A 13,944-nucleotide genomic window follows, 5' to 3' on the forward strand; every position below is an offset into this window, starting at 1 on the left:
GTCCACAGGGGCACGGCCGTTCCAGCAGAAGCACAACTGAACTTGTGAGCTTCATGCTCTGTTGTTGTAACCTTTCTCGCTCTTTCTCTCTTTCTGATAATCTCTCCCTCCCTTTTCCCATATTTCTCCCGATATAGGCTGTACTGTATGGACAGGAGACACACTGCAATGCAAGTCCACCTGATCCAAAGCCTCTGGGCTCTTTTGGCTTCCTTGGCACTCACTGGGAAGATTCAGCAAACTCTAAACTGTGGTGAAAGTCTTTATCTTGTAACTGTGATTTTTCCCTGGTCTGAATTTCTAAGAAATCATTACCATAATTCTCTAACAAAGAGCATTAGCAAAAAAGCCAAGAGTCAAATAATTTTATGAGGACCAGATGTGATTCGGTGGGTATCCATGAACATTATTTACTAAATTTTTATGTTTCCACAACACAGCTCGTCAAATCTTCAACCAATGCCAGTAAAGTTTATTCAACTACTGACTGCACTGTGGCTGATTTACAGTGGGTCCTGTTTGTAAGCAGTCGTAATTGCGACCAGATTCAATTCGGCCTCGTGCGTGGTTTAAATTTTGAACTCCAGGAAGCTGCAGAGTAGTTTTTTCATCAGCTCTGTCAGCTGCTTGCATCACCTGTCAGTTGCCGATGCTGTATTTCAATCACACCGCCTACAGCTTTGTGCGTAAAGAGACCTCAGAAGCCTAGGCCCTATGACATCAGTAGCAGCATTGTTTTATAATCCTCCGGGGGCCAACACATTATTTCCTTGTCCTGTATTAACACGCTGCCTTTCATCACCGACACTCGTCTTCTAATAGAAAATATAAAGGAAAGAAAAAACAAACACTGCAGAGGGGGAACAGCTCCGGTTCCAGGGAAATGTGATGCACTGATGCTCCAATGCGCGATGTTTGATATCTTGTATGTGTTTGTGCTTCTAGACAGTTGAGTTGTGCCAGAGGCCGGCGTGCTGCATTCAGCAGAGATGCGGGTGCAAAAAAAGGGGAGGGGGGCGCATTTTGGGCAGGATTTTTTTGTTGCCCAGAGAACAGACCATGGTTTCCTGGAACAATGCAGCTGATGAGAGTCTCTCCAAGGAAAATAAGTCTCTGACATCATGGGTTCTTAAAGCACACAGCTGAGCCAACACTCTCTCCTGCTATAATCAAGCCTCAGTGAATTTCCACTGTCGACTGAAATTGAGAAAGAGGGAGAATCTCCTCCAATGGTTTAGACACTTTTTTACACATGCTTTAATGTAACTGCTAACATTCCCGTTGTAGCGAGAGCCTTACACTGCACTTGTTGGACTCTTTTACATCTGGCCTTGGCTCACGATTACAATAAAATGTGACACAAGGCTACTTGTAAATTTGTCATGATCAACTCATCACTAGCCAAGACTGGATGCTAGCCTCAGGATGTGAGAATATTTGGAATTAGAGACAACAAATGCTGAGTTGACAACAGCAGGAGCAAAAAGTTAAACCCAGCAAAGTGAAATCCTGTGTGTCCTATTGGAAAAAAAAATGAATGGTTGAAGACTGATGAAGGCTTACAACCACTTTTCCTGTAAAACAACCAATAGAATAAGTAGTAAAATTGGTGAGTGTAGTAAAACAGACCACAAGGTCATTCAAAAGACAATTGTGTGCTTAAGATGAGGAGTTGAAGAGTGTGGAGAGATTGTGTTTCAGGGCTCAGTCCAAAATCTGTGTCCTTAGATGCACTGGATCCTGAGTGCACACAGATCAATGGGAACGGATTGTGTTCTTTCCAGAACCATCCTGGTTCTTGAGGTTATTCAAATATCTTTGTGTTGCATTACTTGGGTCACCATGTAATCCGAAATTAGCACAAATAAGGGGATAAACAGAGCATTTTCAAGACACCCTGACATTTGTATTTTACAATAATTACAACTGGATGATACTGTATATCCGTATGCACTTTGATAATTGGCTTATTTGTTATGGCTTGGTCACTGCCCAGGCCTCTCTGCACACTATTTCTCTCTGATTTATTTGAACTCTAAATCTTGCAAGCTTGCAGCCTGCAATTGGGCCATTAGGGTGAGATAATTGATTCTGTATTAGTCATAGAGACGGATGAAATAACATCCAGGATGGCCGGGATGACCGGGACCTTGCCAACCTTCCCTGCTGTTCCACAGTTTGATCCCTGCCGTCTGCTGAGCGCTGGCCAGAGAGACAATTTATCAGGGTTTGATTGTTGTCCCATATACATCCATTTAAAAAAAGTGCTGACAGTGAGTGAGTGAGAGCTCGCTGCTGTCACTGCAAGCATCCTCCAAAGAGCTGAACATGCAGCTCTGGCCTCAGGGAGCACCACGCCCCGCTCTGTTTGCTTTGGCAGACCCTGCCACCTCTTAGGAAGTATCACTTCAGCACACACAGTATGCTCAGTTTCATACTGCACGATGCACAAAGCCTCAGCTTGAGTTACGGCTTCATCTACAGCCGAAATGCCTTAAAAGATTTGTGCGTCTGCTTTGTAATTATCTGCTGTTTATGTGTCTGAATCCACAGGGTTCCTCATAAAAGCCATATAGAGTTTACCAGTGTGATGTTGCGTAATAGAGGGAGTGATGCCTTTACAGGATGATGTTTCCCCTGAGGTTTTATTAGCGTATGTGCATGCTGCATAAAGAAACTCTCCAGCCATTTCGGTGATGTTGACAAGTGGTTTATTCAGCAGGAATAGTGAACAATTTGTCAGTATTTTTTTCTACAGAAGGCAATCGAGCACCATAAATAACAGCGCTGTAATCAAACAGTTTCTTGGACAGTGAGCTTCAGGAAATGACATTTTCTCATTAAACACCTCAGAGTCATGAATGGCTCTCTAACTCCCACATTTGAGGCTTTATTGATTATTTCACACAAATGACAGACATTTTTTTTTGAATGATTCACATGATTTGAAGTCACTTGCTTCTTCATCGCTGCTCCAAATATACCGGATACACTGAAGGAGTTTAGTTTGGCTCACTTTACTATCTATTACACAAGCTGTATTTCAGGTACCAGAGACAGTGTGTGAAGGGTGTATTGTAGCTGCAGTGCAGTTCAGACAAGGATGATATCAATTGATATTTAATGATCTGGGTTTAGTTCATGATATAATAATGCTTAGTGAGGCTTTCTTCTCATTAAAAAGTCTTTGGTTTGCACTGTATATATGAAGATCTGGGAGGACAGGAGTTGTTCTCCAACCAGCTTCTTTTTCATTTCAGCCGCCAGGTCGACTGAGATGAGAATTTGTAAAGAATAGATACCAAAGTACATATGCAAATTCCCATTTTAAAACCTTGATCGTTACAGATAAAAACACACTTAAATTAATCGTTGAAAATAAGGTTTAATTCAGAGCTGCTAACAAATGTTTTAGTCGAAATAAATTAAACTCCTGGCTTATTCTTAAAGCGAGACTATGCAACTTTTAAAAGGGAATAATACAATCTTTCTCTTGCAAATGAAAATTTTGATTCACTCCCAACAAAACGCACCCTTGCTCTATTCAATTCGCTCAGGGGTTTCATCACTACAGCCGGTAGCTTAATGCAGGCTTATGTTAGCAAACTCAGAAGGAACAGTTTGAGATCTAGGGAAATAAGTTCATTTTGCATTTTTACCAAAAGTTAGACGAGAATATTGATAACGCTCTCATATTTGTACGCTAAATATTGTGCTACAGCAAGAAGCCAGTTAGATTAGCCAAGCCTAAAGACTGGAAACAGGGAGAAACTGCTATCTTGGCTGTGTCCGAAGGGTAAAAAAGTCTGTATACAAGCACCTCTAGACCTCACATATCAACACACATCTATCTATCTAATTTTTTTATAAAAGATAAAAGATGTAAAAACGATGCAACATGGTTTTATGTCCCTTCTTAATGTTAATTTGTGAGCTTCAGAGGTGCTGGTAGGAGGATTTTGTTAACTCCGTCCAGAGCCAGGACAGGTGATTCCTCTTGTTCCCACTTTTAATGCTAAGCCAAGCTAACTGGCTGCTTCCTGCTTGCTTCATATTTAATAAAAGGATAAGAAGGGGTTATGAAAGTGAACAGGCGTATTTCCCCAAATTCTAAACTATTCATTTAAGCTGGATGCTGTGTGATGTCTTATGGCTCTTTTCTACATTTAAGCATGTCACAGATACACAGATAAACATAACGGTGTCTTTAAAGCATCTGACTCAAGAGAATCTTGGGAAATGAAGGCAAATTTAATATGCCATTATCCTGTAATTACCACTTGTAGCCACAGTGGCCGCTGTTCAGCAAAGGTTACGTAGTCTCGCGTTAAGTGTTTTTAATAATACCTTGGCTTCCAGTGAAGTGCATGTACACACACATCTCAGGACAGACAAAAGCACACCATGAATTTTAACAATCTCAATACAATTGGAAGAATCACAGTTCACAGTACTTTTGTCAAGTTATTTGGCATAAGGGATCTATATTGAGAAAATAATTCAAAAACAGTAGAAAAAATAGCATTTTGCCTTCTTGGGACCACAACATTGTATTTTCTTTTTCTTTTCTTTTTTTTAATCTCCATGCATTCACAGATTTCACACAGATACATTTACTCGCTTACACTACTACCTTATTGAAACAGCTTACAAATAAAAACACTATTAAAATGGTGGCCACAAGGCTGTGCAAAAGGGAAGACCTCCAATGTAAGCCCTGCCATCTGTCTGTCTTAGCCATCTCTTGCAAGTAACAAACTACAAAATAGCACCATTATACAGTGGATAGGATTCTTAATACAGTTTTGTTATATGAAACCATCATGTACAATGAATGATAGTAATGCATAGGTTAACATAAATGGGAATACTGTTTGATTATACACAGGCAGAGGAGGCAGAGCCAGAGATGAGACGTTTTGGGTGGTTTGTGAGATAAAATGACATGTAAATCCAAATGGAGGCTTGAACAAACAGCCATGACTTTCAGTCCTCATGCAAGGACTTCTCAGAACTGTTTGTGTGTGCTTGACCCTTGCTCACAGTTACACAACTCTCATTTACACTGTGGGTGCATTGTCTGCGTGTTTGTGTACTGTTATATGTGTGCCGTATCTGCAAGGTGGATCTTGTCATTTTACTTTGTAATATTTACCAAATCATGTAACCTGCGCGTTTTTTCGGTGGACTTTGCGATGGATGCTGGGGATTTTTGTTGTACTCTCGCCATGATGGCAGGATATGCAGTCCAAGTGACAAATTAAGTAGCAAAGTTCTCGGCCTCCCTAAACTAACAAAACATAACAAGCCAAGATTGATCAATCATTAAACTTCCCTTCTATTGTTAGAGCCTCCGTCTTTTGCTTTAAACGTCGGGGTTGACAGATTTGGGAACATGTTACTTCTTCAAGAGAATAAGAAAAATATTTGACTCTAGCTGATTCTGGTGGGTCTCTTAGAGAGGCGCTTGTTGATTTGCGACTCAACTTTCATAACCTTGAACGCAGGCCTCCACTCAGACTCAAATGTTGATCGCCGGTGCCTGGATTGTTGACAAAAATCTGATCTGGCAACGGTGGTGACATGTGAAAAGGATGCAGACGACAAACATTTTGCCCGATTGTCGCTATTTGACTTATTCCACTGACTTATGCCAAATGCACTTTGAATCCACTGAATGACCCATTTCTGACAACCAAACAAGCACCATGCAAAGACTGTCCAAAAGACTCTAATTCAATTTAGCTTCTGGTAAATCTGTTTCTCTGTTTTTTTAAAACACGCAGAAGCACAATCTTGTTTTTGTAGTACTTACTGTTCCTTAAAATCCCCTTTAATGGTGCTTGATCTGTTGTTATAGAAGTGTTTGGATTGTAGACTCAGTCTTCATATTCTCAACACTTCCTGAGGCTTAGGAGGGATTTGGATTGGACTCAAACCTTCAAGGGACTTCACTTAGACAGAAGAACGCTGCCTTCAGTCAGTGAGAAGTAGGGATTTGACTTGGGCTCAAGGTAAAATAACTACAACAATGTTTTAAAGTCTGATAATGAACCACCTGGTCTTTGTCCTTTAAAGCGAACCTTGTTTTCACTTATTAAAAATATCCTCAGTAATGCATGGTGCATAAAAACAAACTCTGAAGGTAAGATAAACAGATTTTAACTGGGGTAGTAACTGTTATATGTGACCGGTGACAAAGTATCCTGTCCTACCAAAAGAGTGAATGAACCCACTCTCTCAGAGTAAAAAGGATTTACCTCCGCAAAGTTCAAGGGACAGGATGGACCCACATTCTCAAACACAGCCTGCCGCTCTCTGATTGGCTGCTGCCCAGATCCGTCCCCACCTTTCCTGGAGCCAGGGGATGCTGCAGCTCACACATGGAGGTATAATAAGCTCTTGTTCGTGTCTCAGCAGCTAAACTAGTCTGTTACATTGCATTAACAAAGAATTCCTCCCGATATGGAATGGTGCAGTGTATAAAATAATCACGAGATCCCTCATCAAACCCTTAAACACAACTTAGCTCTCAGGTTTCAATCATTTTGAAGAGCTTTTCGGACCATTGTTAGCCTCCTCTCTGTTTTGTTTTACAGTGAACCATTCCACAGGGGTACCAGGTAAGGCCACACCCTTCTCTCTTCCCAAGTCGCTGGGCATTTGTCCATTCGCTCGTTCCCTACATTCTGTAATTCCTGCCCCCCGTGTTGCCTCGACTTGAGTTTTTCTGATGCACTTCCTGCAAACAAAAGAGAAACACACTTTAGGTTAATAGCTGAGATACAGGGGATACAGGATAAAGTGAGCAACCGAGCTGTAGGATAGATTTAAGTCTGAAATCTGCATCTTCATTTGGATGGTGAAAATAAAACTTAGTCATGGTGGTAATCACTCTGTTAAGGTCAAGCGGAAATTTTGAAATCTATCCTTGGTATTTGTTTTGACTTGTGTAATAATCACAATTATTGTTATATTATTATTATTATATTTTAGTTTGACAATTCACAAATTAAGCCACTGCACACGTAGTCTCTGGACCTTGCATGTGTCAGTCTTTTATGGTGAGACGCCAGAATTTTAGCACATAATGTACAGTAGCAGAGTGGAGGTTCTGCCTGGGGAGCGGGAGTGCCACTGGGTCTACCACAAAAACCACTTAGTTCCTTCTCTTGCTAATGGTTTTCTTTTTTGAGAGAAGGGCAAAAAGCACACGGTCAAATCTTAAAAGGATCACACTCTCCCGCAGGTTGGCAACTCGAGGATGAAACAGAGTCTGCATTTAGATCTCACGCTTTCTTTCTTTGGCCAGGTGATTAAGATTTCAGAACCGAGATTGTTGACACGAATCTCTCTCATTTTAAAATAAATGTTCTACTTTTGAAACTTGAGAATGTCAGAGTGTAGATTTGTTTTATAGAGGTTTATATGGCATAATAAAATGAGATGAAAAGGATCCACTGGCATGCATACCTTGAAGGATGAATGACTATGTCCAGGTAAAGGTCTCTGTGGGAGGAAAACGAAGCCACTTAAATTGGATGTATTAATCGATCTTGCTGTACAGTACAGTAAGCTGCTTGTAAACTTGAACCTACTGACCTCTTAATGTAACTGTACGACAATTTGGAAAATGTGCTTAATGAGATGAGAAGTTTGAGATCACTCTCTGTACATTGAATATGGAGCCGGTTAGCTTAGCTTAGTATAAAGACTGGAACAAGGTGGAAAGAGCTCAGAAAGTGCTCTGCATTTTTTTTTTTTTTTGCATTTTATTAATCAGTGAGCTTTACCTAGCCTGGCTCTGCCCTAAGGCAACAAAATCTATCTACCAGCACCCCAAAGCTCACTAATTAACATGCTAAATCTTGTCTGTTTAATACGTCCAGAAAACTAAATGCAAAAATTATAATTTGTGGTTTATACGCAAGATTATTTCTTCAGAGCAAGGCTAGTTGATTCCTGTGTTACCAGTCTTTATGCTAAGCTTGCTGTAATTTCATACTGAATAAACAGTTATGAGGGTATCAGTGGTATCAATCTTCTCTCGGCAAGAAAGCAAATAAGCATATTTTCCAAAATGTCTCACAATTTTTTTTTTAAGAGTGTATCTGTTCGGTGCTGTGCTCACCTTCTTGTTTTTTGTCTTGTCTGGCTGCTGTGCTGTCCTACGCTCTGTGCCCTTGTCCACTTTGTGCCCTGCGGTACTAACCTTAGGTGCTCTTGGCATGTCTGTGTGGCGCTGTGCACGCACAGAGCGAGCAGCCTTGCCAGTCTTGGCAGGTGCACAGTACATCTCCAGGCGCCGCAGCTCACAGCTTTGGAAGCAGCACTCGTCCACAATGCCACGTGACCGCCGTGCATTGGGGCCATAGCCTGTAGGTTTACCTGTTTGAGAAGAACAGCAGGAGCAGTAAGATAACTGAGGAGACGTGAGAAGTTCTGGCAGCAACATACTGCTTTTTTTTTGGTAGCCTCTCCAAAACCAAAAAGTGCAGAAGTGTAAGGAATGGGTTTAACAGTGTTTAAGCCACAAACGCCAGCATGCGCAGCAAACTAGCCTACATTTTTCAGTAGGATCCAGCGTTACCACAGTAGCGCAGTTTGAAAATACATACAATAAACCATAAATCTAACCTCCGACTTGTATGTATGCTTCCTTGTATGTAAGAATTTAATAGTCTGAGTTTACGTTTTTCCCAAGAATGATGATTCTTAATTTTTATGTCATATAATAAACTGGTAAGGATGCTGACTTTTATCCGGGAACATGCATGATATCACGTATGCAAACAGAAAAAAGTCAGCCAAAGACAGCTCATGTTACTATGGTTTCTGTTAACGACGCTAGAAATGAAGCCTGGTCTTCCTCTTTCTGAAGTCCAGGACTCACTGTTATAAAATTTAATGGTAAATCTGCATTCATCATTGTAAACTGCAAATGTGCAGCGCATCAACAGAAAGCTTGACAGGCGTTTAGCAAACAGTCAATTCAGCTTCTATAAATCTTTTCCTCTGCAGTGCTTTATATCTGTTCGCAGAGTTAATCAAACTAATTGTGGCTAGAGGCCAGATACTATGCTAGTAATAAAAGCGGTGATAATGGCCAGGTCATGGGTCTGATTCCTCTGCTATATGAACAGCCTTAATGACATGGATTTCTTCCGTGTAAAATTTACAGTGTATCACGTTGCACACTATGGACCCTTTTTGGCAGCTGCTTCCCTGTAAAAAGGGGGGCGCAGTCACCTAAACTTTGAGAATATCCCGGTCAGCCATTTTGGCCCAGGTATCTTTCCAGCGAGGCCAAACCACAAGCCCTCTGGGCCCGATCAACCTGCAGGAACAGCCAGGCAGGCTTTGAGGCCGCACCTCCGTTGGCTGTGCCCCACTGTTCATTCACATTTTCATTTGGCAGAAGGAGTCTCTATGGTAGAACATGTATGCTGAAGACGGCCCACCTTTTACGCCAAGGAACGGCCCGAAGTTCAAAGCCAGTGAAGGTGAGGTGCAAATTGAGTTGCAGTCTATATTATATCACTGAGAAATTGGGTAAAACATTATCTAAAGGTGTGACACTCAGATTTTCGACTCGGTGACCACATCGAGTTACCATGACGCCAGTCCTCACTTTCTTTTTCAACTCCCTTACCCCCCAAAACCCACCCTCTTTTGGTGGCCTTTACAAAAACTCTGACTCTCCATTTACAATTCCCCGCTCACCTTGAGCAATATAGACCTGATGGGCTTTTCCCTGTTACCAAATAAAATAATAATAATTTAATATGGCATTTACAAGGAGGAAATGCCTTTCCCTCTCAGAGTTAATAGCTCTTGGCTCAGAAGCCTGCCAGTGCTGACAAAGTGCATTAACTTCTGCTCTGTGTCTGCCTTGTCCTGACAATGTTGTTTTGGACTGAGAGCAGCTTTCATTCAGAAACAGAAGCATCTTTCTCCGTGGACCCCCAGACACAAAGCAGAGGGGAAGATAATGGAGGTGTGAATGAGAGGGAGGAGAAAGTGGGGAGGGGGGGCAATAGGGAGGCTTTTATGTTCAGGTACAATGATGCTAAAAATACCCTGTGCACCTGCATTATTTAGGGAACAGAAGAACTGGATTTACCCAGATCTCAGACTGCCAAAATGGAAGAGTTAAATCAAATATGTCGATGACAAAGCTTTAGACAATCGCATTTTTATTCATTTAAAATGCAAATGTATTGACAGTTAAACCTTTTTCTCAGTGTTTTTGAGAATTATTTTGTTTTAGTCCCTTCAGTCATCTGAAAAAAAAACCCAAATGGATTATTCCCCTGTGGTGTGTATCAGTGGGACTAGCCTTGGCTGCTATATTAACACCTGATGTCAAGACATTTAGAAAGAGAGAAATATGACATTGAGGCCTGGCTAGAGATTATATAATGGCTGCTGAAAGCCAAAAGAGGGGCAGTGCCTCGATGCTTGGCCTGTTTTTCAATCCCTCCCAATAAAGCCTTACAAATTAACATCCGCTATTATTCTGAAAATAGCTTGCAACCCTGCTGCACAAACAGCTGGAAGGGAGAGAAAAATCAGCTGGCACCGGTTGTAACATGTAGGATAATCAGCTCGAGCAGGTTGGGGAAAAACACGCATATAATAATCAGGTCTAAAAGCTTTGGAAGGTTTTAAATGCTTCAATTCCATGGATAACTGCCGTAATCCCTCATAAACAAAGAGTTGTTTTCTGTGATTGTTGTTAAACAAATAAGGGTAAACAACCATTTGTGCCAGTGCTTCCAGCCTTACGGCCCTGGTTGAGATGGACTCTGGATGGATGATGCAAGGATCACGCATGTAGATGAAGGTCAGATTAGAAAGCGTGTGTCAGTGTTTCCGCCACTGAAATGAGGCAGAGTGCAGTCATGTCTCTTTTATGTGGTAAATATAAATGTTCTGCACATTTGCAGTAATACGCAAGGATTCGATGGCCACAGAGGCTCATTAATTTAAAAGAATACTCCAATCCCCTTCTTTATCTGTATGTTCAATGTTTCAAACACACCACAACATAGTTAAATTCACTACTTATGTGCTATTACATCTTCACCGTTCTGACACTTCACCCAAAGTAGCGCATTCAGAGATTTATCGGTAGAGTGCTGATAATGTAAGATACTAAACACACACATTAATGGGTCTTGAGACTGGAAACACTAATACTTTAAAGGAAAATCCACATCAAAGTCCGTAAAAAAAAGTTGTACAAAGCCTTTTGTGGCCAGAGTACTCTCAAGGGCTTGCATTGTAGGGGTGTGTTGTGATGAAATACACTGCAGGAATGCCAAAGGATTTTACAACTTTGGAAATTTAGCATAGTGACAGTCGTTCCATCTTCTGTCTTAACAATTGCAAGATCGAATTATCCAATTCATGTTACAAATTACCACCTTACCAGATGATGCCATATTGTATTGTTGCAAAAGTTGATCCAGGTAAAAAAATGTAGCTGGACAACCTTTTTTAGCCAGAGTTCTTACAGAAGACCCGCTGAAATGAATGAAGAGGCTGTATTTATGCTGCAGAAGTAGTTTGAGAGATTTCTGTGGATGTTTTTGACATGTTATAAAAGAACAAGATTTTTTTCCCCGTAACTCTCAGTCATTTTTGGAATAAACTGTATCTTCTGTGAATCTACTCCAGTCCAATTCAATTCGGTTCCTCCACGAACAGGCTACAAACTTTTCAGAAGCACCTCTCAAGTGCTTGATACTATAAAGAGTATTCATTTAAGTGATTTACGTTGGTTGTCAATCAGCCAGCATCCTTCTTAACAGAAAACTATGCAATAGAACTAAGTGTCTTCAATCTGTCAAATCTGGTTTATATGAAGTGTTTCATCTGATGCCATCGAACATCTTTGGTTTGTTGTTTGACAGCCTCAGCACAAATAATGTTCATTCCTCTAAGGATCAGCAACAGGGAGAGAGATGGCTAGATTCCCCCATTCCAGAGTGGCACAGAAAGCCTCTGAGTTTTACAGCTTGGTCATGGTCAATAAAAACCAGTGGATTCTTGGAGCCTGTGCACTGCTCTTCCTGCAAAGTGTCAGGCAGTTTACGGCTGGGCAGGGACTATAAGAGCTGCTAAAGTACTGGAAACTATCTCTTTATCACTGGTACCACAAAGAGTTTATGGCAAGAATGAAGTGTTCTGCACCATGACATTCGAATCTTATCCAAATGCACTGACACTAGAATTAAATGTGGTTCACGGCGTTATCAGTATAGATCAAAATGGAGTTATTGAGGGTAGATTTAGTAGTATAAGACATCATTTAGAAATGACAAGCAAGATCCCAGGGCTATTTTTAAAGCTTATGAAACAAATAGATAGGAAGATGTTAAGAAATGTGTTCTTTATGAGTTCTTTAATGCATATTGTATTCCATTTCTGCCAATACATCCTACTAAATGTGGACCACACTGGACCTTTCAATTAGGTTAATATTTTACTTGTGTGCAATTTGGGAATGCAAATGTTCTTATTGGCAGGTGTGTAGGATGAAAGACTAATGACTGTGAAGGAACCTCCACACTGTTGGTCACATCTACTGACTTTATAACAACGTATCGGTACAGAATTTGACCTGATGAAGGTAAAATCGAAGGTTTGAGGTTAATTGAATGAATGCTAGTGATCAACTGTGCAGGATTCTTTGGTTTGTAGACTACCTAGGGTGAAGCAGGTCCAGGATTTCAATTATGAATCTTGTGGTGATATGCGCTAATGCAACCAGATATATCCTCGTTTTTCTTTGTAGAGGTCCGACATTATGTGATTGGATTAAACTGATGAAGGGTTTCAAAGGTAAAGTACTCTTTAGTCCCAGAGTGTCCTCAAATCCCTCGTCTCCACTTCTACTAATGTACAGATCTAAATCTGGAGGACGCCTGCCTGTCCTTTTCATGAGATGCCTCTTTGTTCCACTGAGCAGTAATTCACAGAAGGGTCAGAGATTTGTAGTTCAGGTCTTAATGGGAAAACGACACCTTTTCGCAGTGATGGAGAACACACAGGAGGTCTTTCTTCAGATCTCAGTGCCTTCCGCTGTGTGCTCAGGTCCAGTGTAAAACTAGGGAGGGACGGGAGGGGGGGTGTCCTGATCATCCTGTAATCCACATAATCCCCTGCTGCTGAGGGACAAGGCCTAGCTATGTGTGTGTGTTTGAGTGTGTGCATGTGTGCGTGCATGCATGTGACGTGCTGTTTGCACATTCTACCTCTTTCTCCAGCTCCAGTAGCTTTGAATAAAATTGACAGGGACAAACACCGAAGAGGAAGTCTCATCAATCGCTGCTAAAAGCAGTTTCCCCTCTTCTTTCCCCCCTTCAATTCACATGCCATTAGTACAAGCCAGAACACCTAAAAAAAATTTACCACATTTTTATATTTGGCTGCTCTGTTTTATTAGAACTGCGTGTACTTACAATTAGCTCTTGGCTAAAAGTGATGGATTATTCCATCTTGTCGTAATTCAAGAGAGTTTGCGCATCATTCATTTAGCAGAAATCAGCAGTAAGATTATATATCTCACACTCACTCTAGAATAAGTGTGAATATTTTAGCATGAGCTGATAAAATATGAAGTGACTTAGGACAGGGAACCACTTAGCACTCACACTTTAGCCAAAAAACTCCCATAACAGATCTGATTCATGGAATGAACATCACAGTGAAATCACCCCACGGTCCTGCCTGCTAAAGCATTACAAAGACAACTGAGGATTTCTAGGTCAGGCTAATAATTGGAAAAACTGACTACGGTTATGGATTTTTTTTCTGTTTCACAGACCGCAGTTTGTTTCATTACCTAAAAAAAAGAATTTCCACCAACTAGTATTTAGCATTTCTGTCAGGGTAGGAAATCTGTAGTCTTAAAATGCAAGTGTGCACTTTACTAGT

At 40.9% G+C, this 13,944-nt stretch overlaps 1 protein-coding gene across 3 annotated transcripts in view; it reads right to left on the reverse strand.

Moving 5' to 3' along the window:
• Positions 1 to 2,694: 2,694 nt before the first annotated feature.
• Positions 2,695 to 13,944, reverse strand: part of igf1 (insulin-like growth factor 1) — a 153,055-nt gene continuing 141,805 nt past the window's right edge. For all 3 annotated transcript variants that reach the window (XM_051393204.1, XM_051393202.1, XM_051393203.1), the window contains 3 exons: positions 8,132 to 8,388; positions 7,474 to 7,509; positions 2,695 to 6,742 (listed from right to left, as the gene is read on the reverse strand). In XM_051393204.1, the coding sequence (XP_051249164.1) occupies positions 6,683 to 6,742; positions 7,474 to 7,509; positions 8,132 to 8,388 (353 nt within the window). In that variant the 3' untranslated portion in view covers positions 2,695 to 6,682. The remainder of the gene's footprint in view (positions 6,743 to 7,473; positions 7,510 to 8,131; positions 8,389 to 13,944) is intronic.

This window comes from Dicentrarchus labrax, unplaced genomic scaffold (genome assembly GCF_905237075.1).
Source record: "Dicentrarchus labrax unplaced genomic scaffold, dlabrax2021, whole genome shotgun sequence".
In the NCBI taxonomy this organism is placed as follows: Eukaryota; Metazoa; Chordata; class Actinopteri; family Moronidae; genus Dicentrarchus; species Dicentrarchus labrax.